General features: G+C 40.3%; 1 protein-coding gene across 4 annotated transcripts in view; it reads right to left on the bottom strand.

Moving 5' to 3' along the window:
• Positions 1-12,321: 12,321 nt before the first annotated feature.
• ESRP1 (epithelial splicing regulatory protein 1) overlaps positions 12,322-20,702 on the bottom strand; it is a 55,761-nt gene continuing 47,380 nt past the window's right edge. For 3 of the 4 annotated variants that reach the window (XM_055431741.2, XM_055431743.2, XM_055431742.2), the window contains 2 exons: positions 19,820-19,929; positions 12,322-13,849 (listed from right to left, as the gene is read on the bottom strand). In XM_055431741.2, the coding sequence (XP_055287716.1) occupies positions 19,855-19,929 (75 nt within the window). In that variant the 3' untranslated portion in view covers positions 12,322-13,849; positions 19,820-19,854. The remainder of the gene's footprint in view (positions 13,850-19,819; positions 19,930-20,702) is intronic. The other variant, XM_055431744.2, reaches the window with a different exon arrangement.

Genomic DNA, 20,702 nt, shown 5'->3' with positions numbered 1-20,702 from the left:
GTTATAGAATGAGAGGAAAAAAGCACAAGAACTCACTGAAGTCATGGGGTAATGATGGTTGTCCCATTTTTAGCAGACAGCAAGTCTCCTTCCTAATAGCATCTATATTAAGTCAGGATATTTGGGGAGAAGCTGTCAGCTTTCAGTGCTATGCAAAAACAGTTCCAGGAACTCTTTTTATGCATTTGGTCACCTGTAAATATTTCTCGCCTGACAAGTAACACTGGACAAGGACTTAGAAACATGGGTTTCTATGGGAAGACACTAGTTGCCCACAAAAAGCCTGAGTCAAAACTGAGAGAACAGAACTGTTGGTCACTGAAAACCACAAGAGCCCATGCACACAAGCAGCAGAGGTCAGTGCCCAGCTTATCAGATGAGGAGCAAGCAGAGCTCCACCTCATGAGGGCCACTGTTTTCCAGGTCAAGGGTCTTGAGGTGATGACCATTCCTCAGGTCGTACATGCGCTACACAGAAGTAGAAAAAGAGAAGAAAATATTGATTCTCAGAATCAAATAGGAATATGAAAGGAGAGATACTTATTCAATCTTTAGATACGAATCAGTGGCATTGTGATTGTGTTCCCTAATAGGAACAGTCTTCCCTTGAACCCTAAACCTTCCCGTAAGACTGAGAATGAATCATTTTATCCCTGAACCAGTGGAATTTCCCTATGAGAAAAATGAGACGTTTTTTATTCCAAATATCAATTTCATTCAAAAAGACGGACCCCTAACTGCTCAAGATGTCACCATTCACCTGGCAGTGTAGCTGAGCTTTCAGTAGGTCATTCCATAACTCGATAAGACCAGGTGATTACAGGTGGTAATATACACAACCAGGCGCACACGTGATCCTAATATGTGTGATAATCAGAATGATAACTTCTGATTCTGACTTCATTGACCATTTTATGACCGCAAACCATGGGCTGCTAGTTTCCCATCCAGAATTTGAAGGGTCACTTCATTAACCTTTGCCTCGTCTTGACCAACCCTAAACACTTCAGATTTTCTTAAATGGTCTTTTATTTATAGTCTACACTCAAAGAACAGTATGATTTACTGCCTCCTCTAGAAGTTTGGCTTCCCCAGTGGCTCAATTGGGGAAAGAATCCGCCTGTAATGCAAGAGACCCTGGTTCCATCTCTGGGTTGGGAAGATCCCCTGGAGAAGGAAATGGCAACCCACTCCAGTATTCTTGCCTGGGAAATCCCATGGACAGAGGAGCCTGTCGAGTTACAGTCCATGGGGTTTGCAAGAGTTGGACACAATTTAGAGACTAAACTACCACCGAGAAGTTTAAGGACCCCTTTTGTATGCAGTGGATATTCTTAGGGATGTGAAATGCTTTGTTTAAGAAGTTAAAGTCTTTTAAGAAAATGTAGTTTAGAAGGGTATTGTAGTAACTGGGTTAAAAAATAAAGGCTTGAAATAAGGCAATGGAAATAAAAGTGTTCGAAGAGAACGGATTCAAAATATGCTGGAGGTAAAATCTAAGGGCCTAGTGACAAATTGGATGTGATAAATGATAAGTTGAGAATGACTCTTAAGGTTTCTATCTTAAAATTGATCATGTGCCTTCTGTGTGTCAAGTATTGTTTGTTACCAGGATATGAGACAAATATAAAACAAAAGCCCTTGAAGACTTACCTACTTGAAACCAAAAAAAAACAAGACTATTTTAAAAGATATTCTTCTATCCAATTCTCCATCTTGCTGCTGCTGCTGCTGCTGCTAAGTCACTTCAGTCGTGTCCGACTCTGTGTGACCCCATAGACGGAAGCCAACCAGCCTCCCCCATCCCTGGGATTCTCCAGGCAAGAACACTGGAGTGGGTTGCCATTTCCTTCTCCAATGTGTGAAAGTGAAAAGTGAAAGTGAAGTCGCTCAGTCCTGTCCAACCCTTAGCGACCCTACCGACTGCAGCCTACCAGGCTCCTCCGTCCATGGGATTTTCTAGGCAAGAGTACTGGAGTGGCTTGCCACTGCCTTCTCCGTCTCCTACTGCTACTGGTCACTAAATGTTGTTTTTAGTTGCTAAGTCATGTCTGACTCTTTGCAACAGGCTCCTCTGTCCGTGGAATTTCCCAGACAAGAATACTAATTAGTGTGAAATCTTTGCATTAGTTCAGCTTTTCTTCTATTAAAGATATGGAACTCTTTCTCACCTTTATTATGTCATAAATTTGTAATTATCCATTAAGTAACATATTAAGTTATTCTCAATACCATCTCCTTTGTGAAGTCTGAACCAGGTATGATCAGGTAGTCCTTGAAAACACATAACACTCTTACCAGGATTATATTCTGACTTGTACTTTGGTCATGATTTATCCTGTTCTTTCAACTCTTTGAAACATGTTGTAGACTTTGTTGGTAATTAATTTAAAAGTTGCTGATAATTAGCATGAGCTGTGGATGTCTTAGATAAGTTGCATATCTCACACTAACCATGAAAACTATGATTACACACTGTTTTGTCTTATTAGCTTGTCGTTAGTTCTTCTTGTGACTGTGGATTAATTTTTTTCTATGCTTTTTCTGTAAAAGAGGAAATAAAGGGCTATATTGTCAGTTGCTCCTGTGGTTGTTTCTCAAGCAGGACTCACTTTTTCCTCATTGTTTGAAGCTGTACTTCGGTGCCTCTTGAATATATTTGCTGTGTTATCCCTCACAAGGATTGGCTGTCTTCCTCTTCCACTGACTGGAAGAATTACAATCATACAAAGCAATAGTCAATCTGGGAAACTGTATAAGCCTCTGGGCTGTCGTCTATGGGGTCGCACAGAGTCGGACACGACTGAAGTGACTTAGCAGCAGCAGCAGCCCCAGTGGGAAAACATTAAACGATGTGTATTCTATTTAAATATTTTTAAATTTAACATAGGACATTTGAACATAGACAGTTGAACTCTGGGACATTTTCCAAAGTATAGTTTTTTCCTACAGTTAAAAGTCCTCCAGGAAGAGACTTATTTTTTAATCAGATTAGTCATAGGAAATCACTAATTCATTAATTAAACACATTATTTCATTCATTAATAAAAAAAAATTAGTGGTCCTAAATGGGTTATTATTAAGATTTTCCCAGGCAAAGCTTCTATCTTAGTAGACCAAGATTTCATCCTCTGTTCTTTCAGGTAAGTAAACCCTAAGGTAAGCAAGTAAGTAAATATTTGTAAAATTTAGTTGAATATTAGAATTGCCAGATGATATAGGACACTTTAATATAATATGCTCCATGCAATATTTGGGCCAGCTTAAGCTAAAAATTACTTGTTGCTTATTTGAAGTTTCCATTTAATTAAGTGTGCTGCTTTTGGTTTGGTTTGGCTTTTCGTTCCTTTGTCGACTCTATTTATGGATTGAGACTGCCCCATGAGGAGCTCCCTAGCATTGATTACTCTCCAGCATTCTGGACCCATGTAAATAACAGATTAAATTCTTTCTCATGATAGAGGGAAGGCATAGCAGGTGGATTCTGAGTACATCAATTATTAATTCAGAAAAGAATCTGCCATTCCTCAAGCACTGATACATGAAACTGCTGATGTTGTCTTCCCACCCTGAAAATGGTTCCAGCTAGACCTTGGATGGTCCTGCTGCCTCCAAGAGCTACCACTGATCTGCTTCTCAGCCAGCCAATCAATGCAGATGACTGATAGGGTGTATCTAGACCAGCTGTGTGGAGGACTAGTCACACTTCCAGAGAACAGATATATCTTAAAGCCAAAAGCATGCAGTGATTGTGGGGGGAAAAGTTTTCCCAGCAAGATTACGATGTATCACCATAACAATTTAAGTGTAACAGGGTAATTGCCATGTTATTTTTTTCTTAATACAGTAAAAAAACCAAACCAAAGACAAAAAATATGTTCGCCAATTATGACATGATTTAAATATAGATAAATTTTAAAAATCTGTTTCAGTTCCGCATAAGCACTCTGGTTGAGAAAAGGACCCTGAAAAGTCACTGTAAGTCCTGGAGATGGCAGAGGCATCCAAAATCATGTTTGGGTGAATTTCATACCAAACTTTCTCTTTGGATATGTACATCAATGTGAAAGGTGACTCTGACTTTACACTTTAGTGTAAAAAGCATACTGTTAATAACTAGATAATACTAACATTTTAAATGGTGCTAAAGAAAAACAAGCTCAACATTCATAAAACAAAGATCATGGCATCTGGTCCCAACACTTCATGGGAAATAGATGGAAAAACAGTGGAAACAGTGTCAGACTTTATTTTTTTGGGCTCCAAAATCACTGCGGATGCTGACTGCAGCCATGAAATTAAAAGACACTTACTCCTTGGAAGGAAAGTTATGACCAACCTAGATAGCATATTAAAAAGCAGAGACATTACTTTGCCAACCAAGGTCCGTCTAGTCAAGGCTATGGTTTTTGCAGTGGTCATGTATGGATGTGAGAGTTGGACTGTGAAGAAAGCTGATCGCCAAAGAATTGATGCTTTTTAACTGTGGTGCTGGAGAAGACTCTTGAGAGTCCTTGGACTGCAAGGAGATCCAACCAGTGCATTCTAAAGGAGATCAATCCTGGGTGTTCATTGGAAGGACTGATGCTAAAGCTGAAATTCCAATACTTTGGCCACCTCATGTGACGAGTTGACTCACTGGAAAAGAGTCTGATGCTGGGAAGGATTGGGGGAGGGAGGAGAAGGGGATGACAGACAATGAGATGGCTGGATGGCATCACCAACTTGATGGACATGAGTTTGAGTGAACTCCAGGAGTTGGTGATGGACAGGAAGGCCTGGCGTGCTATGATTCATGGGGTCGCAAAGAGTCGGACACGACTCAGCGACTGAACTGAACTGAAAGAAAAACAATTTTTTATCTTTAACTTTTAAATTTATAGACAACTTTAAAGGAAAACTGCATAAAGCACATTCCTTTTCACCTGCAGGAATGAACATACTTATTGAATACTTATTCATTTAACAGATACTTATTGTATATATCCCAAGTGCTGCCTAGTCACTAAAGATTCAGTGGGGAAGAAGATACACTTTACCTTGATTGAAGTTACAATCTGGGGAGCAGATTATAGGGAGATTTACAGAATCTAGTGAGTCGGGAAAGGCCTTCCTTAGAAAGGTAAGAATTCTGCATAGCAGTTAGTCAGTGAAGAGAAAGATAACAGAAAAAAACTGCATCACTCCTGCAACAACCTGGAAAAAAGACAACAAAATGTAGAGCATGAGGGTAAGGGTGCCTTGAATAAAACTGAAGAGGTAGGCAGAAGTCAGCTCACCCAATAGCATGCAGTAATACATTTGGATATTTTACACTTGATCTTAGCCAAAAGGCCAAGAAGCGATACATTTGGGTATTTTAAACAGCAAATGGAAACCTTTAGTAGAAAAGATGTGAAGAACACATGATCACTTTGTTGTGTTCTTATCACACACCCACACAAAAAGAGGGTGGGAGAAAATTTTTGGAGGTGATATTTATGGCATTGACTGTGGTGATGGTTTCACTAATATGCTTACCTAGTATGCTATTAAGTTGCTCAGTCTTGACTGACTCTGTGACCCCATGGACTGCAGCATGCCAGGCTTCCCTGTCCTTCCCCATCTCTTGGAGCTTGCTCAAACTCATGTCCATTGAGTCGGGGATGCCATCCAACCATCTTGTCCTCTGTTGCCCCCTTCTCCTCCTGCCCTCAATCTTTCCCAGCATCAGGATCTTTTCCAATGATATGGCTCTTCGCATCAGGTGGCCAAAGTATTGGAGTTTCAGCTTCAGCATCAATCCTTCCAATGAATGTTCAGGGTTGATTTCCTTTAGGACTGACTGGTTTGATCTCCTTGCAGTCCATGGGACTCTCAAGAGTCTTCTCCAACGCCACAGTTCAAAAGCATCAATTCTTTGGCGCTCAGCCTTCTTTATGATCCAAGTCTCACATCCATACATGACCACTGGAAAAACCATAGCTCTGACTATACAGACCTTTGTCGGCAAAGTGATGTTTCTGTTTTTAAATACACTGTCTAGGTTTGTCAAAGCTTTTCTTCCAAGGAGCAAGTACCTTTTAATTTCATGGCTGCAATCACCATCTGCAGTGATTTTGGAACCCAAGAAAATAAAGTGTGTCACGGTTTCCATTGTTTCACCATCTATTTCCCATGAAGTGATGGGACTGGATGCCATGATCTTAGTTTTCTGAATGTTGAGTTTTAAGCCAACTTTTTCACTTTCCTCTTTCACTTTCATCAAGAGGCTGTCTAGTTCCTCTTCGCTTTCTGCCATAAGGGTGGTGTCCTCTGCATATCTGAGGTTATTGATATTTCTCCCGGCAGCCTTGATTCTGGCCTGTGCTTCATTCAGTCCGGCATTTCTCATGATGTACTCTGCATAGAAGTTAAATAAGCAGGGTGACCATATTCAGCTTTGACACACTCCTTTTCCAAGTCACTCCTTTGAACCAGTCCGTTGTTCCATGTCCGGTTATAAGTATTGCTTCTTGACCTGCATACAGGTTTCTCAGGAGGGAGGTAAGGTACTTTGGTATTCCCATCTCTAAGAATTTTCCACAGTTTGTGGTGATCCACAGTCAAAGGCTTTGGGGTAGTCAGTAAAGCAGAAGTAGATGTTTTTCTGGAACTCTCTTGCTTTTTCTATGATACAACTCACCAAGTTGCATATATTAAGTACAGTCTTTATATCTCAATAATACTTCAATAAAGTGGTTTCAAAACATGTAATCAGGGACTTCCCTGGTGGTCCAGTGGCTAAGACTCCACATTCCCAATGCCCAGGGCCCAGGTTCGATCCTTGGTTAGGGAACTAGATACTACAACTGTGAGTTCATATGCTGAAGCTAAATATTCAGAATGCTGCAACTAAAGACCAGTGCAGCCAAATAAATAAACACTTTTATTTTAAAATTTAATAATTTGAAATATTCTTATAGAAAAGCATTCTGGCAATAGAGGAAAGCAGACTTTGATGCACGGATTCAATACTGAGACAAAGAACTCGTGAGAGATGCTGATGATGAGGTTGGTGAGGTGCGGAAGCTACAAATGCTTTCTTAACTTTAATACCTGGTACTGTGTGGTGCTGTTCCTGAAGTAGAGAAAACATAAGTAGCAGGTTTTCCGCCCTGCTAACATAGAAAGATATGTTTGTTTTTAGCGTGTTGCGTTTGAAATGCCCAGAGAGATATTTAAATGGAAATAAATGTCCATTGAATTGGTGGGTTTAGAAGCTAGTGGCTCCAGAGAAGGCGGCAGAAGTAACTTGGTGAATTTGCCCAAAAAATAGAGAAGGTGGCTAAGGAAGAAACCATGACAAACACCATCAGGGAAGGAAGGATGAATCTCTTTCTCTGTTTCTGACACACACGCTGAGAACCGTCCAGAACAAGATGGGAATACACACACACACACACGCTGAGAACCGTCCAGAACAAGATGGGAATTTCACATTTATTTTTAAAAATGTTTCTAGTGTTTAATGCCACTATCATATTGGTTTCATATGGGTTAAAAAACACTAGCTCAAATTTGAGTGTGTAATCAGCAGCTTTGTTACTCATTTATCAACACTGCCTTTTAGCACAGCAATAGTATGTAGCTGCTGAATAATTCAGCAGCTGAACTGATGGCACAGTGGTAAAAATGTGAAAAGGCAGACCAAAGGAACATTTTGAAGCCCAACTCTGTGACTCTGTAATGATGGATTGTATTTGTGCAATGCTAGGAAGAGCCAGAACTGCTAAGAAGCAGTTATGAGAGCACTAATCACATCAACTGGACTCCAAATCTTTATCTTCTAGATCCTTTCCTGTACTTTCTCGGCAGCCATGACAGATGCTACTTAACCTACACTTAGTTTCCTGGTCAGTAAAAATAATAGTGTTGCGTGCATGCTAAGTCGCTTCAATAGTGTCCGGTTCTTTGCCACCCCATGGACTGTAGCCTGCCCGTCTCCTCTGTCCATGGGATTCTTCAGGCGGGAATACTGGAGTGGGCTGCCATGCCCTCCTGCAGGGGACCTTCCTGACCGAGGGCTAAAACCTGAGTCTGTGTCTCCTGCATCAGCAGGTGGTTCTTTACCGCCAGCGCCACCTGATAGGTTATTGTGAAGATTCATTTAACCTACACAGTGCTTTTTATTGTGCTTTTTATATATGTATAATTTATATATATTCTCTGTTGTTTTTTTTTTTTTTGTATACTCTTCCAAGGTAATGATTATCAGCTTGGTTTTGGCTTGAAATATCCCTCCACTTTCCACATAAAGTAACTGAGGGGAAGTACACTGAAATATGGACATTTCCCTTTAATTTTTCTAAGTTAGGAGCTAGTCATTTGTTTTTGAACCTTTGATCCCTTAGGATCTTGGCCTCAAAACTCACTTAAAGAAGGCAGCAAAAATGTAGAAAAACAGTTTCCCCCTAGGGTACTCATTCAGGGCTCTCGTATTCTAAATTCCGTTCTGGTGGCCTTCCAGTCCTCAGTTTACACCGTCTCCTGTCTACGCTGTGTCTCATATTGGCACATGGGATAGGGAATGGACTACAAAGCACAACTGCAGAAATTCAGAAACCGAATTATTTTTACCAGTTAAGACCTATTTAGCCTTTGCCTCTTCTCACTAAGAAGCTTCCCAGGTAGTGCAGTGGTAAAGAATCTGCCTGCCAATGTAGGAGATGCAACAGACTTGGGTTCTATCCCTGGGGCAGAAATGGTAACCTGCTCCCGTATTCTTGCCTGGAAAATTCCCTGGACAGAGGAGCCTGTGAGCTACTATCCATGGGGTTACAGAGTCAGACATGACTGAGCACACACACTTCTCATTAAAACACTTCCTATCATGGCCCAGTTTTATACTTGGAGTTCCATTTTAATCGTGGCCCAAAGAATTTGCTTAAAAATAACACAACAGTGGGAAAAGTGGAAAGAAATATGGATCATCTATATAATCTGGAAAAGGTCAGTTTTCATTCCAATTCCAAAGAAAGGCAATGCCAAAGGATATTCAAATTACTGAACAGTTGCAATCATTTCACATGCCAGCAGGATTATGCTCAAATTCCTTCAAGATAGGCTTCAGCAGCATGTGAACTGAGAACTTCCAGATGTATAAGCTGGGTTTAGAAAAGGCAGAGGAACCAGAGATCAAATTGCCAACATAAAGTGGATCATGGAAAAGGAAAGGAATTCCAAAAAATTATCTATTTCTGCTTTATGGACTATGCTAAAGCTTTTGGCTGTGCAGATTACAATAAACTGTGGAATATTCTTAATGAGATGGGACTACCAGACCACATTACCTGCTTCCTGGGAAACCTGTATACAGAATGAGAAGCAACAGTTAGAACATGGAACAACAGACTGGTTCAAAACTGGGAAAGGATACTTCAAGGCTGTATATTGTCACCCTGCTTATTTAACTTATATGCAGAGAACATAATGAAAAATGCTGGGCTGGATGAATCACAAGCTGGAATCAAGATTGCTAGGAGAAATATCAACTACCTCAGATAGGCAGATGATGCCACTTTAATGGCAGAAGCTGAAGAGGAACTAAAGAGATTCTTGACGAAGGTGAAAGAGGACAGTGAAAAATCTGGCTTAAAACTCAACATTCAAAGAACTAAGATCATGGCATCCAATCCCATCTCTTCATGGCAAATAGATGGGGAAAATGTGGAAACATTGTCAGATTTTATTTTGGGCTCCAAAGTCAATGTGGATGGTGACTACAGTCATGCAATTAAAAAACATTTGCTCCTTGGAAGAATAGCTATGACAAACCTGCTGCTGCTGCTGCTGCTGCGTCACTTCAGTCGTGTCCAACTCTGTGTGACCCCATAGACGGCAGCCCACCAGGCTCCCCCATCCTGGGATTCTCCAGGCAAGAACACTGGAGTGGGTTGCCATTTCCTTCTCCAATGCATGAAAGGAAAAGTGAAAGTGAAGTCGCTCAGTCGTGTCCAACTCTTAGCGACCCCATGGACTGCAGCCTACCAGGCTCCTCCGTCCATGGGATTTTCTAGGCGAGAGTACTGGAGTGGGTTGCCATTACCTTCTCCATGACAAACCTAGACAGTATTAAGAGGCAGAGATCACTTTGCCGATAAAGGTCTGTATAGTCAAAGCTATGGTTTTTTCAATAGTCATGTATGGATGTGAGAGTTGGACCATAAAGAAGGCTGTGTGCCAAAGAACTGATGCTTTCAATCTGTGGTGCTGGAGAAGACTCTTGAGAGTCCCTTGGACTGCAAGGAGATCCAACCAGTCAATCCTAAAGGAAATCAACCCTGAATATTCATTGGAAGGACGGATGCTGACGCTCCAATACTTTTGCCACCTGATGCAAAGAGCTGACACATCAGAAAAAACCTGACACTGGGAAAGATTGAGGGAAAGAGAAGGAAGCCACAGAGGATGAGATGGTTGAACGGCCTCACTGACTCAGTAGACATAAGTATGAGCAAACTCAGGGAGGTAATAAAGGTCAGAGAAGCCTGGCATGCTGCAGTTCATGGGGTCGCAGTCAGACACGACGTAGTTGCTGAACAACAATATAACTACATAGAATCCAGTATGTAATAGATTTTACAATTGATGATATAATCCATCTACAGGCAAGATTGGCTTTGAGTTCGTAATTGTTGAAGCTGGATACAGGCTTGGTGGCCATTATTCTATTTTTGTATATGTTAAAAACATTTTCCCCAAAGAGTTGGGGGAAGCAGAGAGAGGAAGAGAAATTATGTAACTAACTACAAACCTAAGAGATAGGACTTTAAGATTTTTTTTTTATATACTCAAGTCCTATTCTCAGTTCTTTCCCACCGGCCTTTCTTAATCTCATACCATCATGACTGCCGATGTTCTTTTTCCGCCTTCAGTTCAGTTCAGTCGCTCAGTCATGCCCAACTCTCCGCGACCCCATGAATCACAGCACGCCAGGCCTCCCTGTCCATCACCAACTCCCAGAGTTCACTCAAACTCATGTCCATCGAGTCGGTGATGCCATCCAGCCATCTCATTCTCTGTCGTCCTCGTCTCCTCCCGCCCCCAATCACTCCCATCATCAGAGTCTTTTCCAGTGAGTCAACTCGTCACATGAGGTGGCCAAAGTACTGGAGTTTCAGTTTTAGCATCAGTCCTTCCAATGAACACCCAGGATTGATCTCCTCTAGAATGGACTGGTTGGATCTCCCTGCAGTCCAAGGGACTCTCAAGAGTCTTCTCCAGCACCACAGTTAACTATATGAGGTACTATTTCAAGGAGGTAAATAGCTATCTCCTTAGCCCAGGCAACCTGTTTTTCTTTAAGGCAAGAAATAGCCTGGACATTAAATGCCTACCAGACATAAAGATACAGAACCTGGAGCAGAACCTTAGATTGCCCAGAGGGCTCTGCTCCCTCCTCACAGACCCAAAGCTGAAGGACAAACCTGAAAGCAATTGCTTCGTTCTTATAAATGATATTGGCAAGGACTGAGATTGCAAAAGTGTCCCAGGTGAACTAAACTTCACTTGGTGAGTACTTAACAAGATCATGTGTGTAAAAATGTACTAGATCTGGAATTGAACTCCATAAGGAATATATACATCGAATAATGATACGGTCAATATATGTAACTCTAAAATGGTGGAAGTCAGGCAAGTCTTAACCTGGCTCCTAAAAAATGGATAAAATTTGGATTAGAGATAATATTGGAGAACTCATAATCAGCAGAGACAGAAATTGGAATAAAGAAGTATATGGGATTCAGAAACACTAGAGTTCTAGCTTTTATTATATGGCTTTTTAAGAAATGTCTTATGTGGCTCCAATAGGTTTTCAAATTGTCAAGCAAACAGAGCTCTAATAGTAAGATGCAAGGACCACATATTAATAACTATGACTACAGTTTTAAGAATTTTGGGATCAAAGTCTCAATGATTTATACTCTAAGGCTGGTTGTTTAATCTGTATCTGGAGTGCATTAATCATTGATAGCTTCCCCTGTGTTTCAGCAGTAAAGAATCTGCCTATAATGCAGGAAGTACGGGATATGCAGGTTCGATTCCCTGGATCAGGAGGATCTCCTGGAAAAGGAAATGGCAACCCAATCCAGTATTCTTGCCTGGAAAATTCCATGGACAGAGGAGCCTGGCGGGCTACAGTCCATGGGGTCACAAAGAGTCAGACACGACAGAGCACACCTACAAATACGCACAGTAACTTAGGGAAATATCCTACCACCTCAGGAAAAGATGGCTTTACCCACCACACCCTTCATCTATTACCCTTAACTCTTCTAATTACAAAACAGAATGCAAACATTGAGATTAAACCAGGCAAGTTTTATTATCAAATGTAACAATTCTACAAAAATTCAGTAGTATTATAGTATTACTGCCTATCTTAAAGTCTTTCAGAGCTCTGGGCAAACAGCATCTTAAGGCAGCCAAATATAAAGAACTATTTTTATGATCTTAAGTGCCAGTTATCACCAATTTTCACACAACATGGTTCTTCTTATTTTTCCTACTGCAGATAAAGGGCCATTACCGGTCAGTGAAGAGGGAATGTTTGGCTTTCCATTCAAGGTATTAATCAAAATAAGGCAAAGTAAATAAAAATAGCAGCCACATAAATCTGTATGGCATTGCATTCAAGCTAAGGACATTAAGAGTAACTTAAAGGAACACGTGCACTCGGTTAATCAAATTCTGTTTTTCTCTTTGGAGTTACACGAGGCAGCAGTACTATCTAGCGAGTGTCTAATATTGCACTTCTGGAGCATAAACACAGCTAAACACACAGTGCTAAACACTGACAGCATCAGAACCTGTTCTCGCCACATCAGTGTTTCCCTCTCAGTCTAGCATGCTGACTATAACCCTAGGCTTTTTAAAAGTTTTAATTAATTGACAGTTAAGGCATTAGAGAAAAAGGATTAAGGCTATCTTATTATATACAAGCATTCACTTTAGTTAGTATATTGCTTTCTAGAATACATTGTTCAAATATTCTCATTTGTGATATTAAAAACTATGGAATTTCTTATTAAAGTCCGAACCATCAATAATGGGAAAAGTACAATATAAAATAATACATACGAAGCCACAGTATTCAGTTACACTTCAAACTAGAAATTAATAACTATATGTAGCTGCTTCATTTTTGGTTTTATAGTTTGGCCCCTTGAATTTTTATTTACAACTGATACCCACTGAGAAAAAAATACAACTTTTAAACTATGTATGTTTTGTGATGGGTGTGCCATTTCTTCTCACTTATTCCAAGGTGTTTTAAAAATAGTTTTTGGTGGCTTTTAACTGTAAGACATTGTGATGACCAAGAGACTGGGAAAATAATAGCTTTATTTCTTTTTGTAAGTCTTGGACTTACGTACTCCAAGAGCTTATTCTTACTTCAGAAGAGCACAGGATTGTGCAGAAGATAGGGAGATGGGGAGAAGAGTGGGAACACACAAAAATGAAGCTTCCATAAAAGAGTTCCTGATGGAGATGGCAGATGCTAGTGGAGTATTTTTTTCCCCCAAGACTTAAAACTTAGGAAACACCTATGATGCCACATTAGCTGGTAGTAATGGAGACACACGATTTCAAATTCACATTTTAGATGCCTGTTTGCAGTGAGCAAGGAGTCAAGCATGCTGCTTGCAATGAGAATTTGGCTTCACTGGCTCAAATTTTTCATTCCACCAAAAGATAGGGCACTGGCCCACCGTCCAATGATGTTTGCTGAAAATACTGCAGCCTGAGTGTAGACAAACTTCTTCTGAACTTGCTGGAAGTTGTCTTATGTCTGAAGGTTTCAGGATCTCCATACATCTTTCAAACACTGGAAAAAAAAGAGAAAAATTATAGTCTCTCAATTTTACAATTCTCAGTCGCCTTAAAAAAGATTCTGAATTCTAAAAGGTCTAAAAGTCTTAAAAGGATTCTAAATTTTTATTTTACAGACATAATTGGTATTTACACAGCAAATTCTCAGGGAATACAATGCTGACAAGTGATAATTGGCCTTTCCACAATACCCTAGCCATATTATCATGCATGGGATAATGTATGTTTTTACCTCCCCACTGAAATCTTTTGTGAGGAGACTATTCTCTTCATTCTTTATTCTGGGTCCCCAAGTTATCCAAGCATTTTAGTGATAGTGGAGGTTCAATACCATTTTTTAAATAAATCAAGCCATTAAGGCGAAAATTTAATATTAAATTCTAATATAAGAAATTTCAAAAAAAATTCAAACAAGATTTGTATCAGTAAGAAGCACTGAGAGGGGACTTCCCTGGTGGTCCAGTGGTTAAGACTCCATGCTTTCAAAGCAGGGGGCACAAGTTTCATAGCTGGTGGGAAAATTAACCACACATGCCATGTGGTGCAGCCAAAAGAAAAGAAGCACCAAATAATGACACTGTAGCAAAAGAGGTCTATATGTCAGTGACCAATCTATAAAAACCACCTTTATGTGGACTATTTCATCCTTACAACCACCCTATTGTGCCATGTCACCCCCATTTTACAGATAGGAAACCTGAGGCACAGAGAAATTAAGCCAATAATTGGAAGATCTAGAATGTGGATGCAAATTGGTTCTTCTGTGCTATTCACTTATATCCCACACACAATCTTCAAAGTGAAAACTAACTAGTCCTGTGTATACTTTCACATGTAAATGAGAAATAAATGAAGATAGAAATACAGTTCTTCAGAGTTTAGTTCTGTTCATATGGCCAATGTGTAATTGTGGTTAATCGCAGATTTGCTTTAAAAGCAGATTCTGGGACTTGCATGGTAGTCCAGTGGCTAAGACTCCGTGCTCCCAATGCAGAGGGCCCTGGGTTCGATCCCTGGTCAGGGAACCAGGTCCCACATGCCACAGCTAGGAGTTTGCATGCTGCAATGGAAATCAAAATCCTGTGTGCCACGACTAAGACTTAGCATTTAGCCAAAAAAAAAAAAAGATTTCAAAACTGGATACAGGTTTAGATTCAGGTACTCTAAGCATATAGAAACATTTGTTTCTTTGTTAGAATTCATTTTTAAACGTGGTTTTCAAAAGGACCATAATTTAGCACTTAGCTTTAAAATACTATGCATTGAAACCTGCTCTTTGGATACTAAATTTGGATAAGAAAATCTCTATCAATGACCCGACATCATTACTGTTGTCCAATATCTATTTTGTCTATCTTTTGGCAACAGCACCTGATTTTCCTTAAATGACTGCCCTGCCCCCAATCTCAAGGCCATGAAGAGGCAACTTTACCACTGAGCCCAACAAGTGACCCAGATATAGCCCATTAGAGTCCTGTGTGTCCTTGGCCACAATGGTTTCAGACATGGACTTAAAGTGAGGCCAGTGACACTGAAGCCCTGGCTTCCTCTGGACTTGGCAATGGAAGGGCGGCAAGCCAGGATTTGCTGCGAGTATGGCACAAAGAGAGTTGGGCTGAGCTTGAGGCCTTGGATGCAGCCAAGCTGGTCGACTATGGACCTGTCTGTTATCAGAGTCAATGAATTCCACCTTCCTCATTTTCAGCCCAGACTACTGGTATTCCAGTAGGAAATCACTGTAGATGCTGAAAGTTATACCTTCATGTCTTATGAAAATGTGGACAAGTTCTGAAAAAATTAAAAGCTTAACAACTTCTCAGACCTGCCTTTTAATCCCCATGGTATCCAATGGAATTTTAGAATTTAGCAATGCAAATGTAGATTCCTAGCTGTCACAACAACAACAAAAAAGCAAACCTCAAAGGGATAAGGAGAAAATGTTTCATATTCCCCTATAGCTGCAGAAAAACAAATGCTATTATGCAAAGACAATTTTTAAGGTACAACTGCAAATATCCACAAATTTGTCTTTCCTTTCTAGTAAGATCTGCGTCAAATCGTATAATGCTGTATTTTGCACTAAGCTGTCATTAAAAGTTCTATGTACCTTTACAAAGAATTCTTTTAAAATATCTGGTTTCACCAACTGGTGCTTATGCCCTATGGAATGAACCTACACCCCTTAAAAAGAAAAAAATGCCTACAACTCTTATTACAGTAAGTCCCCTACATGCGAACCTTCAAGTTGCAAACTTTCAAAGATGCAAATGAGTGTTAGAGACCTGATGGCACTGGAAGCCCAGAGAAAGGACAGAGAGAGAAAAGAGGGAAGAAGTAAACAGAGAACTGAAGAGATTCACGACGCAGCAGATGGCGAGGGGATTTTGTTTATTTGAGGAGGTACCATTAGTCTTTGAGGCACAGCAGGGGAGCGTACAACGGCTCAAGAAGTTTGCAGCAGCCATTCAGAATGCGAGCCAGCACTACTGTGTCATCTATGACGAGAAAAAACAGCTACTACCCAGACATCACTGGATCGTTTTTTACAAGAGGGTTCAGTTCAGTTGCTCAGTCATGTCCGACTCTTTGCGACCCCATGAATCACAGCACGCCAGGCCTCCCTGTCCATCACCAACTCCCAGAGTTCACTCAAACTCATATTCATCGAGTCGGAGATGCCATCCAGCCATCTCATTCTCTGTCGTCCCCGTCTCTTCCCGCCCCCAATCCCTCCCAGCATCAGAGTCTTTGCCAGTGAATCAACTCGTCACATGAGGTGGCGAAAGTACTGGAGTTTCAGCTTTAGCATCAGTCCCTCCAATGAACACCCAGGACTGATCTCCTCTAGAATGGACTGGTTGGATCTCCTTGCAGTCCAAGGGACTCTCAAGAGTCTTCTCCAGCACCACAGTTCAAAGGCATCAATTCTTTGGCGATCAGCTTTCTTCACAGTCCAACTCTCACATCCATACATGACCACGGGAAAAACCATAGCCTTGACTAGACGGACCTTGGTTGGCAAAGTAATGTCTCTGCTTTTTAATACACTATCCAGGTTGGCCATAACTTTCCTTCCAAGGAGTAAGCGTCTTTTAATTTCATGGCTGCAATCAGCATCCTCAGTGATTTTGGAGCCCCCCAAAATGAAGTCTGACACTGTTTCCACTGTTTCCCCATCTATTTCCCATGAAGTGATGGGACCAGATGCCATGATCTTTGTTTTCTGAATGTTGAGCTTCAAGCCAACCTTTTTTTTCACTCTCCTCTTTCACTTTCATCAAGAGGCTTTTGAGTTCCTCTTCACTTTCTGCCATAAAGGTGGTGTCATCTGCATATCTGAGGGTACTGATATTTCTCCCGGCAATCTTGATTCCAGCTTGTGCTTCTTCCAGCCCAGCGTTCCTCATGATGTACTCTGCATATAAGTTAAATAAGCAGCGTGACAATATACAACCTTGACGTACTCCTTTTCCTATTTGGAACCAGTCTGTTGTTCCATGTCCAGTTCTAACTGTTGCTTCCTGACCTGCATACAGGTTTCTCAAGAGGCAGGTAAGGTGGTCTGGTATTCCCATCTCTTTCAGAATTTTCCACAGTTTATTGTGATCCATATAGTCAAAGGCTTACAGAAGTTAATCCAGCAAAGAACCAGATCCTGTGCCATCAGCTGTATGAGGGAAGTTGCAGCTTGCCCTGCGTCTCCTATTGCTGATGGTCCTTCAGCTTTCCCACCTCCCATCCCTCCTCTAGTCAGTAACTGCCCTTGCCCGCTCACTCCATGCCAGCCCGTGTGCCAGCTATCGTACTGTACTTTTCAAGGTACTGTATGGTAAGATGGAAAATGTTTTATTTCTCATGTTTATTTTTTATGTATTATTTGTGTGAAAAGCATTATAAGCCTATTACAGTATGGTACTATATAGCTAATTGTGTTAGCTGGGTATCTAGGCTAACTTTGTTGGACTTACTAACAAATTGGGACTTAAAAAGTACTCTTGGAACAGAACTTGTTCATATGTATGGGACTGTCTGTAGTTGTAATATTTCACTTCCTCCCAGTAATTTTGACATCTCTTTTCTGAAAAGTGTAATTCATAGGTGGGATCTTTTATTAGGACAGAACAGTTTCTTCTTCCTTTGCAGATGCTGCTGCTGCTGAGTTGCTTCAGTCGTGTCCGACTCTGTGCGACGCCATAGACAGCAGCCCACTAGGCTCCTCTGTCCCTGGGATTCTCCAGGCAAGAACACTGGAGTGGGTTGCCATTTCCTTCTCCAATGCATGAAGGTGAAAGTGAAGTCACTCAGTTGTGCCTGCTCTTAGCGACCCCATGGACTGCAGCCCACCAGGCTCCTCTGTCCATGGGATTTTCCAGGCAAGAGTACTGGAGTGGGTTACCATTGCCTTCTCCGACAAGATAAAATAAAACCCATAACTCAAATTCTTTAATCAAAGAAAGGCTGTTTGTCAGTTAAATCAAAAGAATCAATATTTATTTGTTATTCTGGCCCATTTTTATAATCCTAGTTGGAGAAGGAAGAGAGAAGTTTTGTCCAATTTTCAAAGCGGCTTTTTTAATTCAAAAGATGTCTTGAATTTTTGGGCCAGAAACTAAAATATTAGTCACTATGTTGATCCAAAAGAAAACAACTTTTTTTCAATCCACAAAGTAATCCAAAGTATACACTTAAAAAACCAAGAATGAAAAAATACCCTTCAGGACTTCCTGAAGGCCCAGTGGTTAAGAATTCACCAGCTAAAGCAGGAGACACAGGTTCGATCCCTGCTACAGAAGCTCCCACATGCTGCAGGGTGACTAAGCCCGTGTGCCACAACTACCGCCCGCCAGCCGCCTCCTGCTGGGTGTGCCCACTGAAACTGCTGAAGCCCCAACGCATGGAGCCTGTGCTCAGCACAAGGGAAGCCACCGAAAGAAGTCTGGAAAGTAGTCTCCGATCACTGCAACCAGAGAAAGCCCGAGAACAGCAACAAAGACCCAGTGCAGCCAAAGAAAGAAAGTCTGGATGTACTTAATGCCACGAACTGTACACTTAAAATATGATTAAAATCGTATTATGTTATATATTATTTTACCACAGCTTTAGAAAAGAGAAACTAGGGAAGAAAGTATAACCAACTTAATAGAGTTATCATATGACTCAGTGTTTCTATTCCTAAATATACACCCAAAATAATTTAAGATATTCAAATATTTGTACATAATTATTCATATCAGCACTATTTACAATACCCAGAAGGTGGAAACAGCCCATAAGCCCATCAATAGATATATGGGGGAAAAATAAAATCTCATATAGCCGTACCATGGAATATTCAGTTCAGTCACTCAGTCGTGTCTGACTTTTTGTGACCTCATGGTCTGCAGCACGCTAGGCTTCCATGTCCATCACCAACTCCTGGAGCTTGCTCAAACTCATGTCCATCAAGCCAGAATATTAATTCCGACTTGATACAATGGAATATTAATCAGTCATTAAAAGGAATGAAGTACTGATACATACATAACATGGATAAACCTCAAAAACATGTGAAATGAAGTAGATTGGTTGCCTGGGTCTATTGGGAGGGAAAACTGGGAGCTACTGCTTAATGAGTATGGGATTTTCTTTCAGAGTTGATAAAAATGTTTTGGAACTAGACAGAAATAGTGGTTGTACAATATTGCAAATACTCTAAATATCATTTAACTGTATACTTTAAAATAATTTCCAAATGGAAAAGTTTTCCCTTACGCCAAAATAACATACAACTGTTTCCATATATGTTGCTTAGATACTATACTTAGATGACAATCTTAATTTCAGTCTCCATTCCTTCCAAGATTTCTGTCATTTCTTATATCACATAAAGGGAAGAGAAGTCCCACCTGACCTAAAAAATACCAAGATTCTTGATCTCTCTTTGTTAGGCCCTTTATAATTTAACTTCTACAGCATGGAGCCTTACCTTCTTTTCTGAGGATGATCTAACTGCTGGGGCCCTTAAATACAAACCCATTCTTTGGATAGAGTCCTGGCCTGGTCACTTGTGTGTACAAATCCATCCTCGGTTGCATACTAAAATGCAAGTTAAAAACAAACAGGATCAAAAGATGGACAAACTATCACTACAGATGGTTAGTATTTCAACTGAATAGTTCTACCAGCTGAATTATATACAGGACGTTAAAACCATAGGAAACAAGTTAACGCTGATACAAGCTATATATGTACCTGCGAATCTCAAATTGTTTCTTACTTAACATGTCTAAATACCATAAAAATCTCTTCTAAGTGGGAAGTTAGATGAACATGCAGATAGAAAAAGAACAGTGTACCACAACATTACCAAACAATTCAGATCTTGCTAACAATACAGTTTCCATGACACCACAAGCATTAGCTATATTTGTAGTATCAATCTAGTTCTCTCAGCAGTGCAGCAAGTTAAAAGCAGTGAGAGGCCCAAACAGAAAATGATTAAAGTCAGTATTTGGAGGAGAAAAAAAAAAAAAAATCAACACTATTGAAAATGCAAAGCCACTGACAGAAAAGGTTAATGCAAAGAGCAAATGAACAAGTTAAAGGACTAATATAAGGATACCTAAGAGCCCATTTCAGAATAAAAAGTCCATCAACTAAAATAAAGACAAAGATTTGTTTCCACGACCAGAATGACATCCTCATCACTAAATATTTTTATAGTAGTTTGCCTTCATAAATTCAATTCTCATTCTATTAATTTCATTTATCAAAATGGGCCTCACTCAGGTTAATTTACAAAAATGCAGATTTGATAGCAGAACCTATATCCTGCATCGTGCTTTAGTATCACAATTTTTCTCTTTTTG

The sequence above is a fragment of the Moschus berezovskii genome, chromosome 16 (assembly GCF_049115385.1).
Source record: "Moschus berezovskii isolate FMDL1 chromosome 16, NW_MosBer_1.0, whole genome shotgun sequence".
In the NCBI taxonomy this organism is placed as follows: domain Eukaryota; kingdom Metazoa; phylum Chordata; class Mammalia; order Artiodactyla; family Moschidae; genus Moschus; species Moschus berezovskii.
The sequence above is the reverse complement of the archived record's forward strand: the minus strand, read 5'-3'. Positions and strand labels throughout refer to the sequence as shown.